Genomic DNA, 14,707 nt, shown 5'->3' with positions numbered 1-14,707 from the left:
CCACTGAAGCGAATGATGAGCCTGTATAAATATCCGGATCCGGGATTCAGGCCAACTGGAGGGGCATAAATCATATGGCCCAAATACAAATTTTATGACGCATCCCCAAACAATTTCCTCCTTCCCCCTTCCATTACCAACTCGAGTTCTTCTTTTTTTTATTTCATTTCTCTCAGAGAGATGGGAAGGCGAAAAGTCCTTCGAGAAATGCGGGAAAGGCCAGAGAAGGCGAGTCCTCTTCTGTTTACCGTTTTGCATTTAAAGCTTAATCCCAGCCAAGGAAAGCATGAATTTATAATTAAAAGTAAATTAAAAGTAAATAAAACCAACGAAGAACCCATATATAGACATGTATATCCAAGGAAACCAGTTTCCTACGCATAATGATGAGAAGCTGTAGAGTTTTTGGGAGGAAACAGATCCAGGATACAGGATACTGGGATAGAAAATAATATTTGACCAGGAGTCTTAAAATAGATTTCCATAACACTCTTTCTTTGGGGAATTTCCATTTTGAATTCGAATTTCATAAATAATTAACAAAACCCTTTTATATTTTGCAATTTCTCTGGATAATTTTCCTATAATCTTGATATTAGTAGATATTTCAGTGAACATCTTCAACTTGTAATTTATTTTCTTGTGAAATGCTTTGACATGTCTTTCAAGATACCTATTTTTCCTTATCCCCTCAAAAAAAAAAAAAAAACAGAAAAAGAAACCCCAGTTTGAAGCAATCTCTAGCCAGAAATCAAATTGGTGTCAACGCATAATCAGATGCTGACCCCCCTTCGGTTTCGCCACACCCATGTCAGCGGACAAATTTGAATATCTAACAAGGATGAGAAGGAGGGACTTGTACAAAAATAGAGGAAAAATAACGAGAGAGACAGAGAGAGAGAGAGAGAGAGAGAGAGACAGAGAAAAGAAGCTGTGGAAAATGGCGCCCAAAGTAGGTTAATGTGCGTCGATGTCGATAAAAATATATTGACAGTAGGACACATCCAGAACAGGACACTGTTTTTCCTTCTTCTATTTTTTTGCATAAATACAATTATATTTAGACTGGAAGAAAAGAAATATATATAATTTAGGGGATTTATTTCAACAAAGAAATAATATTATATCCTTATTTAAAGAGACTTAAGTTTTGACAAATATCTTTAATATATAATAAATTATTTGAGTTCATTACCAAATAAATAATTTATATTTATAGGAAAAACATTCGACAACTTCCACAAACCTCTCTTTTTAGATTCTTAAATACAAATTTCCCTTTGAAACACAAAACATTTTCTTACAGTACTTTTCTGTATATATATAACTTCAATCTGTCGATTGTCTAGGCAGAAGAAAATTTAAAATTCTAATTGCTCAGCTGTGTATGTGTGTGTCGCCTTGCCAGACGGAATGAATAAAACATTAAATCGGATTATAGAATTTTTGCATTTCTCGAAATTAACATGTTTATCCTGGCCAGCAGAGAAGCGAGGAAACGAGAGAGGAAATCCAAGTTTTCCCCCGGACTTTTTCTGAGTTTCCCATTGAACTGTCAATGGATTTCCTTTTCCCCCCCCCCCATCTCAAGGAAAAACCGCACTCCAAGTGCTTGGCAAACATTTCCACTTGGCAACTTCTTGGCATCTCCCATCGACACATCGCATGCAAATTGCACAAAAAACACAACGCAAAGAAAAGAAAAGACCCCAAAAAAAAAGTGGCCTGGAAAATCCAAGGAAAACTGCTAGCCAGAGGGGAGAGCCACCCCTCGAAGCAATTAAAACAGACATCGAGCCAGAGAGGAGGGGGCGTGTCCTAATAGGGTTAAGCATTATGTCGAGGTGTGGGCCAAAGTTTTTCCTTTGGGCAAAAAGGCGTCAAGAGATCGATGAGAATGCAATCAGCCCGAAAGGGAAAACTAAGCAGTAGAGAGGGGGGAGAAAGGAAAATTTGAATTTGGAAAATCTTGAAGTTAAATGGGACACTTTTTGTGAGGTCAATGCAATATTAAATGGAAAGTTGAAAAAGAATAAAATAATTCTTGGGATATAAGATAAGAGTAAGGTGTTACTCTAGGGTTTATATATATTTTTAAGGAAGTATATATAGAAATATTTGAAATTAAGGAAAATTCTGAATAGATTTCAAGTGTTTTCCAAACGAATTATGTACTAGTTTTAATATATAATGATTTAAAATTATCAAAAATCTTTATTAAACCCCAAAAATCAAACCCAAATAGACTAGGCTTTGATTTTAAACCCATATCTCTTCTCTTAAAATCAAAGCTACTTCAAAATCATCAAATTTCAAAAACTTCCCCGATACCGAAACTTTGCAAAGGGATGATGATACTCCTTAAATTCGCTGTGATGATGCAATAAGCAACTTGACTGGCATCCGTTTGAAGTGCCATAATGGGATTAGTGTCTCAGTTTTAAGGGCTTTCGATTTCGTTTTCGATTTCGATTCGTTTCCCAGATTTGAGATACTGCCTCAAAAACAAGAAAAAAATAAGGGATCGCCCCAGCAGCTGTCGCTATCTGGATTGAATGTCTGATATGATTCATGAGTGATGAGGGTGCAACAGTTGCCCGGATCGTGGTGGAACCATAATTAAGTTGAAAGACGATAATTACAGGTTTAGACCAACACGCGAAACATGAAACCGAATAATGGTTTTCAAAGAAAATAAAGTTTAGAAATGAAATAATACATTTAAAACTTAATATTACATCATGTACAAATATTTCCTTGCCGTTTGATAAGTTTTTTGGGATTTTTGGAAAATTTTATGATGCAATATCGACAAATAACCGAATAACCACTCCACGAACTCCACAGTGACTTGTGACTGGCATGTGTAATTAGCCTGTCACCGCTTTTCCAGCTGCATTTCCCACCCAATTTTCCTACGACTGCTAAGCATTGTAATGCTTGGTGGTGATGCCAACTGCAGGCGATGGCAAACATTATTTGATTGCCGAAAATGCAAATTGTCGAAGCCATTAACAGTTGCTGATGTTGCCACAACACAGTACACACTGTACACACACAACACTAGCTAGCTCCTCCTCTTGGCCAACATGTTGTTCGGTTTTGGGCCAAGACAGGAAGTCAGGGGAAAGTCTGACGGATTGGAGTCTAATTTGAGGTGGAAACTCGTTGGCAATAAATTACAATATAATAAAATCACTCACATAGTAGGCTTGTTTCAAAACAAATGAAAAATATTTTGATCATAGTATGATTTGTCTCCATAAAAGTCAATGTTAGACCTACAGCTGTACAACTTTTCATTCGATCTCTAGCTTTCCTACGAGAAGCACTACTTTTAGCTCTAGTAAAAGTTCATAAAATCATCAACAAATTTCTTGATTCCTAACGAAAAAAAAAAAACAGTTTTCTATTCAATAGAAAAAATTTCTCGATTCTTAAAAAGTTGTTTATTACGAGTTCAAAAATTTCGGTTTTTATTGTGTTCTGAAAAGGCATCAAAATGATTTTGTTGCCACCGTTAAATCTGTTTTTCTACAATATCTTACTTGGATTCTTAGATTGCCAGTACAAGAAGACAATGGATGGTAAGTTGTATGTCCTTCAAGAGGACTCTCTTGTAACTCTCTCTCTCTCTCCCTCTCTTCTTTTAGGGACTAATCCTGATAATAGTTTCTGGAGAAAGGTACCAATTTTAAGTACTTATTTTGGCTCTCCTGAGCCGAACTTCCCCAATCCCAACGACATTCTTCCGGACTTGAACCCATATGTGAATGCACTGATTTTATTGCCAGCTATTTTCAAGGTTTGTAGGATTCACACCTGCATATAAAGAAGTCTATATATCTCCCTATCCATTTGCAGCATCGATATCTAAAGGTATTGCTGGCATTTGTGCTTATGTGGAACATTGTGGTGTGCAAGCGCATATTTACTTATTATGTGCAACTTCTGGTGTCTGTCTGGGACAGTGATCTCAGCACGACCAATTTTGTGTTCACATTCTTTTTTGGTTTAGCAGTGAGCATGTCCCATCTGGTTTTAATGTACTATACCGCCAAGCGTCCAGTTGGACTATGGGTATTGCACTGGCGTGGCTATCGTTAATTATGTTCCGCTCAAGATTTTGCACAAGACGATACACACGTTTAGAGATTAAACAAAACACACCCATGGCAAATTCAACAACGACTTCAACAACTTCAACAACTTCAACGACTTCAACGACTTCAACAACTTCAACAACTTCAACAACAAATTCAACAACGCCTTCAACAACACCAACAACCTGCAACAAAAAGCAAGCACGTTGCCAAGGACTATATAGCCAACATATTGGTCACGATCTTGATCGCAATAGTGTTCGCATGGCGGCGGTATCAATTCTTATTTCTAATTATGAGGCACCGTTATCAGCCCTGAATTTCAATGTTAAATGTTATCAAGATGGGATTTATGCAAGTTCCCAGCCACACTATACTATTCAGCACAAACGGCAGTCAACACAACACCAGTCGCCACAACAAGAGGCAGCAAAACACCACCCAGCCAGTTCTAGCTCCTATATCCATACCATTGTGGGGAAATGTGTATGAGAAAGTCATTAAAATGTAATGAATTAGGCCTAGCAGAAAGGAAGCCACACTGGAGTGCAAAAGGAAAAAGGAAGACTAGGACGAGGATGTGGCGGCATCACGGATGGAATCAAGCTGCCACCCTTGAAGTTACCCAGAGTTCTTTTCTACTTTTCCACCTCCAAGGCTCTGATCCAAACTGTATTAAATTGATTTAAGTTGATTCTCCCGCTTGTACTTTATTTTTTTCGTGGGGTGTCCAGTGTCCTGATGGATGGGTATTCCTCTTGCTCGCTTTCTGTGTATTCATTTCACATTATTGCAAAATCCACACGAGCCAAAGTGAAATACGTTTTCCCTGCTGCCTTATTTTCTTTATTTTTTTTTTTTTTTGCCTGTGCCTTTTGCGGATAATGAATATCACGCGCTGCTTATTAAACCTTACGCATCGCTGCGAATCTAATAGAAAAACTCAAGGAAGATGAAGGAGAACGAACGGTGGCTACACGGCCACGAAATTTGACTGTTTTTAATTTGTAATTTTTCTAGAATTTCTTCATTTTGAATTGAGTTTTAAAATGAAGAATATATTGACAGTAAACGCTGCAACTTGTAGTTTAGTGTTACTATTACATTGATTATTAAGTGACGCATTTTGTATATATGAAAGGTATTTTGCGTTGAACAGCAAACGGGCACACTAAACCAAGGAACAACGTTTAAGCAAGGCTTAAAACATGAGAAATAAAGAACAGAAATATTTTATACAAGTATTAAGTGAAATATATACTTTAACTATGATTTATACATTATAAAAAATACTTTCTCGTCATAATACAAATATTATAAATAAAATACTTCAAAATTGACCTACAAATTTAGCATTTCTTCTAAATTTTTCTCAGTGTTCAAAAAGAGAATGGCAAGTCGAAGAGGGATGTATATTTTTCGACATCACGGGGGTTTACAAAACGTGCCAGTTGGGTAATTTAAGCAAAAATATCAAAATGAAGCCAGTGAAGGCAAACAGAGTGCCAAAGAGCTTTGAATGTGTTAGTGTGTGTGTGGAGGTCCTGTGGTGAGTGATAGAGGTGTTGCCACTGAGGTGAGTCGAGGTGAAAAGTGTGAAGGAAAATGCGTTTCTATTTTTATTTACCATAATTTTTTTTCCACCAACAAATACACACATATAAATATATATTTTTTTTAGATATATATATATATATATTTCCAAGCACGAAATTTAGCTGGCTGTCGTCAGGTGAGCCTCTCTGTGGGCAAATATTACAAAACACAAACGCCTGTTTCCGTTTTACTAATTCGTATGCTGTTTGCATTTGCATTTTGTAGGCAGAGCGAAACGGATGCCACACGAGTGGAGAAATGGCAAGAAATAGGGTTTGGAGTTTTTGGGTTTGGGTTTGGGTTCCTTTATATTTTGTATTTTTTTTTTCTTGTGGGGTGCTGCGTGCGTGCGTGCGACATGTATGAACATGTTTGAAAAATATCCTTGAGCTTGGTTTGAGTGCCACAAAAGGCGGAGGGAAAAGGGAGGCAGAGGCCAAAGTAAACGCGAAATCGAAAATATCGCGAAATTTACCAACCCCCCAAGAGATGTGGGGTGCAGGGTTCCCCCGGAAAAACCCCTCACACACACACACACACACACACACACACACACACACACACACACACATGTGAGCTGCGGCGCCTTGTTGTCGTTCATTTTGCATAGCTCAAAAGCAAAGTGCCAAAATGGTTTGCGAACGCAATGGAGATGGGTCCCAAAAAAAAAAAGGAGGAAAACCCAGGGGGTGTTGGGGTGATGGGTAGGGGGTTTGTGTACCCAAAGTGCAAAAGGAAATTCATGCATATGTGAGTGGTGGGTGGGGTTGGGGGTTTGGGTAGGTAAGCGCCAGCGGAAAGCGTTGAAATGTGCTACAAATTGAATTTTATTGAAACGTGTTTGAAATTTTTCCTCCGACATTTCCCAACGTTTTTAGCCCCCAATGGAGTGAGTGAGAGAGAGAGTTGGTGTCTCCCTCTCTTTTTTGAGGGAGGGTGACAACTCTGCTTGTTTTGGGCCATTGTTGAATGCAAACACCGGGGCAATCGCCAAGTGTCGCACACTCTCATTCCACACAACACTCTCTCAAACACACACACACACACACATTGCCAATGGCCAACTACTACTACTAGTATTCAAAATGGCCCGGAAAATGAGGATTTTCCAAGGGGTGGTGGGTGCATGGGGAATGGTCCAAAACGTAGCCTGTCAAGCGAACAAAAGGCGGTGCCATCGCCAGTGTGCCACAAAAGACTGAGGAAGCAAAAAGCTGGCCAAAAAGTGAGCAAAAGGAACCTAATCTATGGCAGGGTTGTCACCCGCATTGCAGATGCCATACACCACACACACTCACACACGCAGAGATAACGGGCGAGCGACAGGGTTGCCATTGTTAAGCATGAAGCAAGCAAAAGTTACCGCAATAAATATTTAAAAAACAATGAGAAATGGTCAAAAATACCAAATACTTTTGAATAACAATTAAAATTATATCAAGTATGTCTTGTAAAAATTGTAATATACATGTTTTTCTTGAATTTTATTTCTGTTTTTCTTAAATTTGTTGTTTTTTTTTTTCCTTGTTTCTTGAATGCAAAGATATGTAATTCCGGTTAGCCCCGATTGCCATTCATATGGCCTATGACCCGACATCGACTGGCCTGGGCTGGCGTTTCATTAGCCAAAGTGCCAAGGTAACTTGGCCAGGCGACAACGAACAATTCGACAGTGACAAATGTCTGAGGAATGAGAGCGAGACAGTGGAGAAGGGAAAATAATAAAATATATTTCACTCTGGCTTCAGGAGTTTTGTTCTGTTTCAGCTCACACCTCCTACAACTGACTACTGCTTCTGTTTTTTTCATTCATTTTCCTATACATTTCTCTTATTCATTCCTATTTTATTTCATTAAAATATCGACAAGTTTGAAATTAGTTGATTTGTATAAGGTAAATCGAGGGCAGAATGTTCACTGGCAGAAAAGTTCTATTTGTAAATGTTTTACATACATTTTTCCAACCTTCCTCTCACTATTTTATTTCTCTCTGTGTCACGAACAAAAAAAATACAGGTAGAAATGTTAAGCTGTGAGCAAGATGTTCGGGGACCTTCTTGGCCCGACTTCAATTCTGGCTCTCTGGGCCTGACTTTGCCTTGTCAATCGGTGACTAATGTTCAGCAATTTGGCTAAGAGACAGACACACCGAAAAAGGCCAGAAGATGGGGGATGTGGAGTGAGAAACGAACGAAAACGAGCTAAAATGCCAGGACAAAATCGTTAAAATGTTAACAACAAACTGGCTAAAATAAATCAATGCGCTTTTCGTTATTTATTCCCTTTCAACTTTTATTTCACTGTGTGTGAGTGTGCCCCCTGGGGGCCAAAATCTACCCTGTGCTTCTCTCCGATTCCTGGGAATCCGCATTCAATTTGTTTATCAGCAAGAAATTGAGTGAGTGTCACCGAATGAATCAAGTGCCAAAGTGCCCAGCCAGTGTTGTATCGGTATCCAGTTCCCCTCAGTTCCCTTTAGTTCCTCGATTTATTCCCCGGATTTCAGGTGACGGCGTTTTTGTCATTAGTTGCATTAACTTTCCGCTCGACAGTCAATTTCTTTCATTTCCTTTCCTTTCCTTTCGTTTCGTTTCCCTTTTTTTTGTTTTCTGCTTTCGGTTTTTATGGCATATGCAAATTTGCTTTTGTTTTTAGCCAGGTTTGTGGCTCTCGTTATCCGAGAGATACAAAGATATGGCGTATACAAGCCCAAAAAAGCGATGACAACTCGGTTTGGCAGACACAATTTACCAAATTGATGGAGGAGTATCATCATCAGAGGGATCCTCTTTTAAAAGGAACCGAAAATAACGATTCAGTGACTAAAATGCAGATAATTCTATTAAATACAGTTTCCTAAACCATTATATTACCCTAATACTCTGGAAATGCCTTAATTTTTGATATCTTTCTTGGGGAAAACCCAACAATTTTCTGACTCACAGGGAAAAATGCATTTGAATGCAGCTTGGAGTGAAACGAAGATAACACACATGCAATAAATTTTCTTACTAATTTTTGTCGCCTCTGCTCCTTCCTCTTCTTTATCCTCTACTTCTTTTCGTTTTGTTCTTCTTGTTAATGAAGCCAGGAAGCAATAATGAACGGAATGGAGGAGAGGGGGAGCGATAAATCAAAAATGTGAGACGGTTAAAAACAAAGGCAACATCCGAAATATGTCAAATGATTCATATTAAAGTGCGCGGTTATGTTCTCTCCTCACTCGGTTATAAATCAAAAGATACAGATACACGGCCGCAGATACTCAGATACTTTCGGCAATGCACAGAGGGAAACAATAGATGGGTAAGAATTTAACGAATAATTGTAAACGAACTTTAATAGGAAATACATATTTTTATTATGTTATGAAATCTGTATGATAATTAAGATATCCAACTCTATGACTCTAAAATTCTCAACTGGTTTCAGCTTTGTGTGGAAAAATATATATTATTTTTATAAAAAACCGGACTTATAGGTAGATTTATCGTCTAAAATGGCCCAAAAGTCTAAAGAAACCCACAACTTTTCATGTTTTCCAACCTTAAAAAAAAAGATCTTATTAATTTCTAAGATTCCTTCTACAAGACCCTAAAATTTCCAACTGGTTCTGGCATTTTACAAAGGACTAAGTCGGTAGACACGAAAAACCTCTAACAAACCATATCTTCTACGCGTTTTCATACTCTCTTTTAGCATTTCTTGATTTTTTTTTTAATATACTGATTTAATTACATAAAGTTTCTTTACAATTTCTAGCAGTGTACAGAGATACAACTGCACAAGTGCGTAAATGTCGCCTACGTTTGTCATTGTCGTTTTCGGGGTTTTCTGTGGGGGTACATCTGCAATGGAATTGAGGTTGGTTTCTGGTCGGGAACTTGGATTGGGAAACGGATTCGGATTCGGATTCGGAACCCAAAACACAGAGAGAGAGAGAAACTTCACCAGGGGGAAAGGCGAGTAGTGTTCCGAGTCATTGTCGTCGTTGGAGTGTCGCGTGCAAAACGCGTTGATATATCGATTTGGCCCGGCTACTTAATCAAAATAATTCCGGGGCAATGCGCCTGAGCGCTGACAATTCCCGGAATTTTGATAGAGTTGCCTTCCAACGGATTGCGGTTCTTGTCTCTCCGTTTGTTTGTTGGGTGACAAATCTTTGCCGGAATTGCGTTTCGTGGTAAGCTAATCGAAAATGTTGATAAATTGTCTCTCTGTTTTTCTTTCCCCCCTTTTTTGGGGGGAAAAATCAATTTATGAGGAAAGAAAACAGAAAACAAAGGAATAGAGTGAAAAGGAGGTGCTGAAAATGGCCAATAAATTGGTTATAAGTCAAAGAATATCTTTATTTCATATAGAAATAGGCTCTTATCTCAGTCAAAAGCTTATAACAATGTGAACAAGTCATTTCCGACCTTATAATCCATATATATTATTGATCAGCATAAAAAGCCAAATCGACCTAGACATCTTCGGCGGAAAAATTTTTTTTTAAATTTATTTCAAACCTTTCATCGTTAAATTTGGCCAAAACAAAATTGTCAAAAATTTGATCATTTTTTTATTTTTTGCTGAGTATGCAGATTTATTGCCCTAATAAAAACTAGCATGGGAACGCTTTCCGAATTAAAATTAATCCATTTTTGGCTTAGTTATGAGTTTTTTAAGCTTAGATATTGTCATATAAATATATCGGTAAATATCGGCTTAAAGAATGGTAATATAATTTTATTTAGAAGCTTGTAACTCATGAACGAGTCATTTGCGACCCTATAAATCATATATATTCTTGATCAGCATTAAAATTCGAATCGATCTAGCCAAGTTTGGGAGAAAAAAAAATTTCGAAATTTTTTTTTTAATTTTTGTGATTAAATTTGATATTGTTAAATGGTCAAAAATTGTCAAATTTTAAATTGAGTAAAACTTAAAATCTAATTATGCAGTTTTGTTAGCCTTATAAAAACTAACACAGAACAGCTTTCCGAATCAAAAATTATACATTTTTGGCTAAGTTATGATTTTTTAAAACTTTGATTTGTAGCAAATATTGTCATAGAAAATTATTATAAATATCAGTAAAAAAATTGAATTCTAAGTTTATTCAGAAGCTTGTAACGCTTGAAAGAGACATTTCCGACCCTATAAATCATATATATTCTTGATCAGTATAAAAAGCCAAATCGATCTAGACATCTTCGGCAGAAAAAAAAAATTTTAATTTTTTCAACATTTTTCATTGTTAAATTTGGCCAAAAAAAATTGGCAAAAATTTTTATTTTTTAATATTTTTTATTTAGTATGCAGATTTGTTAACCTACCAAAAACTAACATAGGAACGCTTCCGAATTGAAATTAATGCATTTTTACCAAAGTTATGAGATTTTTAAACTATGATTTGTCGTAAAAATTGTCTTATAAAATATCAATATTTTAAGCTTAATATAATAATAGCTTAGTTCAAGTGTAAACAATTTACGACTTTGTAAAGTTACTAATTATTTAATTAAATGTATTATTGAGCAAGCTTTTGCTTTGTTAAAATTAAAATATATTCCTCCAAGTGAAAGATTTCCCAATAATCCTTTGGCGTTTCCCTTTGAATTTTCCGTATTCCTCATATTATGTTATGTTATTTCCCGTTTCTTTGTTTTTGAAAATAATATTCTGTGGCAAATTTGCCGCTCAACTTTGCTACTCAAATCGACCAAAATGTTACCCAAAGGATAGCCCAGAAAGGAAAACCCACACACACACATACATGAAGGGAAAACAATTGAGAATTCGCTGGATAAATTCAACATTTTCAGCAGGAGTTGCAGGAGTTGGATGGAAGTTGCTGTCTGCCCACCGAAAAAGGCGTTGTGTAAGCGTATTTAACTTTATTATTTATGCCAAAAACTCCAATGTGTGTGCTTCGCTTATTAATTTATAATACACTGCGGCCTTGCTTTTCCGAGGGGTTGAAGGGAAAACTTTGTATTCAATAAAATGCCAACAAAGTTGTTGTTGTTTTCCTTTGCTTGTGGGTTTCCTCTGGTATTTTATATTATTTTTATTTTTTGTGAGAACTTTTGGGCCAACTAAAATGCTGCTTGTGTGGTGGATGCAACTCATTTACATAAAATTCAGCTGAAACATTTATGCCCCGAAGAGTTTTCAGTGGGGGGAGAGCTTCTGTGTGGCACACTTGAGATAATTCTAATTAATGTGGCATTCGTGAACCAAACTGGCCCTTCATCTCCAAATGAAAAAGATAGATCGTTGTTGTAAATTTCCTAAGGTTTTTCTTACTTTTCCAACTAATAATTTTCATAGGTTAATAGCTTTTCTTTATTGGTGAGTTATGGCTTGTAATTCTTATATTTTAAAATCTATTTTTAAAACATTTTCATTTAATTCCCTTGACTTCTTCTAATATCCTTGCTTAACCGTCTCCTTTGAGTTTCCTAAAAATATAGATCGTTGTTGTAAATTTCCCAAGGTTTTTCTTACTTTTCCAAGTAATTATTTTCATAGGTTAATAGCTGTTCTTTATCGCTAAGTTATGGCTTGAAATTCTATTTTAAAATTATTTTCATTTAATTCCCTTGACTTTCCCTAATGTCCTTCCCTAACTCTCTCCTTTGAGTTTCCTTAAAAATTTCACCCAAAATTAGGTCACATATTTATATCGACATCTAATGAGTCAATGAGCCACAAAGGAAAGACACTCCAGTGAGGAAACCTTTTTGTGGAAGACAAGGAGAGGACAATGGGGCCTCAAGGAAACTCTTCTTCTCTTGGGCCCAAAAAATTATTGTTGTTCAAGGATGAGAATTTGAGGGGGTGGGAAAATCCTCCCAGCAACATGGAACATAATGGCATAAAGCGTTGATAACAAATTTGCGCATTTCAACATGAATGAATTCTCCAGAGTGGAGCACACATGAAGGAAGGATGGTTAAAGGACATTCAGGGAGGGATGGACGGAGGCAGGCAGGCAGAATTGTGCACTCACTCAAGGATTTTCCTAGGAAGAGGAGAAGGATAATGGGGCTGGAGATGGGGCTGAGTTCTTGGGGGTAGTAGGTGACATTGTTGCCTTAAGTGGCCAAGCGGCAAAATGACAAACAGACGGCCCCAGCGACGTGAGTGGATGGATAGACGGATGATGCCCATCCAGCACCCCCAGCGAGTGCTCCGGATACGGATCCATGTCCCGTGTCCCGTGTCCCATGTCCCATGTCCCGTGTCCATGGGTCTAAAGTCCAGTCACGGCTTGCTGCCAGCATGTCAACATTTGCTCCGGCGCCTTGAGAAAAACCTCCGAGACTGGACACGGGGAATGGGGGGGTGTGAAGGGGAAAATTCGGAGCAGCGGAAAATCAGGCAGCAGAGGTTCTCTAGAGAAACCGGGGCGACATCAGCCTGATTTTCCGGCTTGGTCTCTGTGATTTTTCGGCCTCCGTCGGAGACAATACACACAGAGAGATAGACAGAGAGAGAGAGAAAGCAGTGTGAGAAACGCTGACGTAGCTGGAGGAAAATGGTGGCAGGGGAAACTCGCAGGCACTGAGGGAAAATCATAAAGCTCAGGAAGTTTAAATAATATAGTACATATTCAGCTAGGGAAAATCTCCATTTTCTTGCTCTATCTGAAGAGCTAGGTTTGTAAAAATTGGTCCTTCGAGCCGGACAAACCAGCAACCTAAGAAAATGTCTCTTAAAATTTTGATAAAATTCTAGAAGCAAAGATTTCAATCTAAAGAAGTATTAAGATGTTTCCAAAATTTCTCCAAAATTCTCCATGTTTATATCATTTTTTGTTCAGTAGACAAAAGAAATCTGTGAGCAGCTGTGAGGACTAGGACGAGGACAAGGACAGCGCCAACACAATACGTGTGCAGGCTGCACAGGATGCCCCCAAGGACCTTCGCACGAGACCGAGAACGAGTCTGGGATTGGGATTGAGACTGTGACTGAGACTGAAAACAGGGATGCTTGTTGACGTTTCATTTATCGTAATCAAGTGCGCAATCAATGCGAAGAGAATTGCACTTAACTCCATCTCCGTCTCAGTCTCTCGGCCTCCCAATTTCTCTTGCTTTCCCCTGCACTTGTTTTGTGTTTCATCTTCTAATTTACTTTGATTTGTTTTGGGGGGTCTCTACCCCACTTCAAAAAAACAAAAAAATAGGGAAAAAAGAGGCAATGTTGAGGACTGACGGAATGCCTGACAGCGACATTGATCAGTCCATGAACTTTTGACCCGCGTGCAAAGAGCATGGAAAAGTTGGTAGGAAAAGGTCAAACGAATGTCTGAGAAATGGCATTTAAGGAGTCTCATTTATTCATAAATGAAATAAATGAATTTAAAATGGTCTTTTAAATATTATTTAGTTCAAATATAATGAGTGTTTAATAATGAAATAAAATACTTATAGCTACTTTTATTGATTATTCAATCTAAGAAAATCCTGAACTAGTTTTAAAGAGTAAAAAAGTAAGGAATATACTGTCAAAGTTTAATTTTATCTGTCCCTTAATTAATATTAATATCTTTTATTAAGATTTTAGTTCTTCCCAATAAACCAATCTCTGTTAAAGGCTTAAATCCCAACTAGGGGAGAAAAATTCCCTAAAAATCCAAGAGTTTAATGGCCAGAAATCGCGGCTCCTCTGATAATGACAAAAGCTGGCCCAAAAGACCAGTGTGTACAGTCAGCACATTTTAACGCTGACTGACTGACGACGAGACAAAAAGCTGAGCAAAAAAATATCAGGGAGCATTTTTGTTTTTTTTTTTTTTTGTTCTTGTTGTTTCGCCAAAACCGAAAATCGTGCCCAAAAGTTTGTGGCCAAGCGCTTGACTGGCGGGTAACTTTTCGGTGGTCGAAATCCAAATCCAAACCAGGATCCGGAGTCCCCCAATCGCAATCCGAGTCCGAATCCGTTGTCAGTTTCGCTTCCCTTTTCCATCTATCTCTGCTTAGCCTGCTCCTGCTCCTGCTCCTAGTCCTGCG

General features: G+C 37.7%; 2 protein-coding genes across 3 annotated transcripts in view; one reads left to right on the top strand and one right to left on the bottom strand.

Annotated features, from left to right (window-relative positions):
- The window catches only part of Ten-a (Teneurin-a transmembrane protein), a 183,170-nt gene that overhangs the window by 86,439 nt on the left and 82,024 nt on the right, over window positions 1–14,707 (bottom strand). The window lies entirely within an intron of this gene.
- On the top strand, window positions 3,241–4,797 carry LOC110180654 (uncharacterized). The gene is made up of 3 exons (XM_020948348.2): window positions 3,241–3,587; window positions 3,654–3,805; window positions 3,865–4,797. Exons 1-3 carry the CDS (start codon window positions 3,503–3,505, stop codon window positions 4,105–4,107), a joined length of 480 nt encoding a protein of 159 aa, XP_020804007.1. The 5' UTR covers window positions 3,241–3,502; the 3' UTR covers window positions 4,108–4,797.

Source organism: Drosophila serrata, unplaced genomic scaffold, assembly GCF_035046125.1.
Source record: "Drosophila serrata isolate PLE 108 unplaced genomic scaffold, ASM3504612v1 contig_190, whole genome shotgun sequence".
Lineage (NCBI taxonomy): Eukaryota > Metazoa > Arthropoda > Insecta > Diptera > Drosophilidae > Drosophila > Drosophila serrata.
This window is presented reverse-complemented; position numbering and strand designations above follow the sequence as displayed.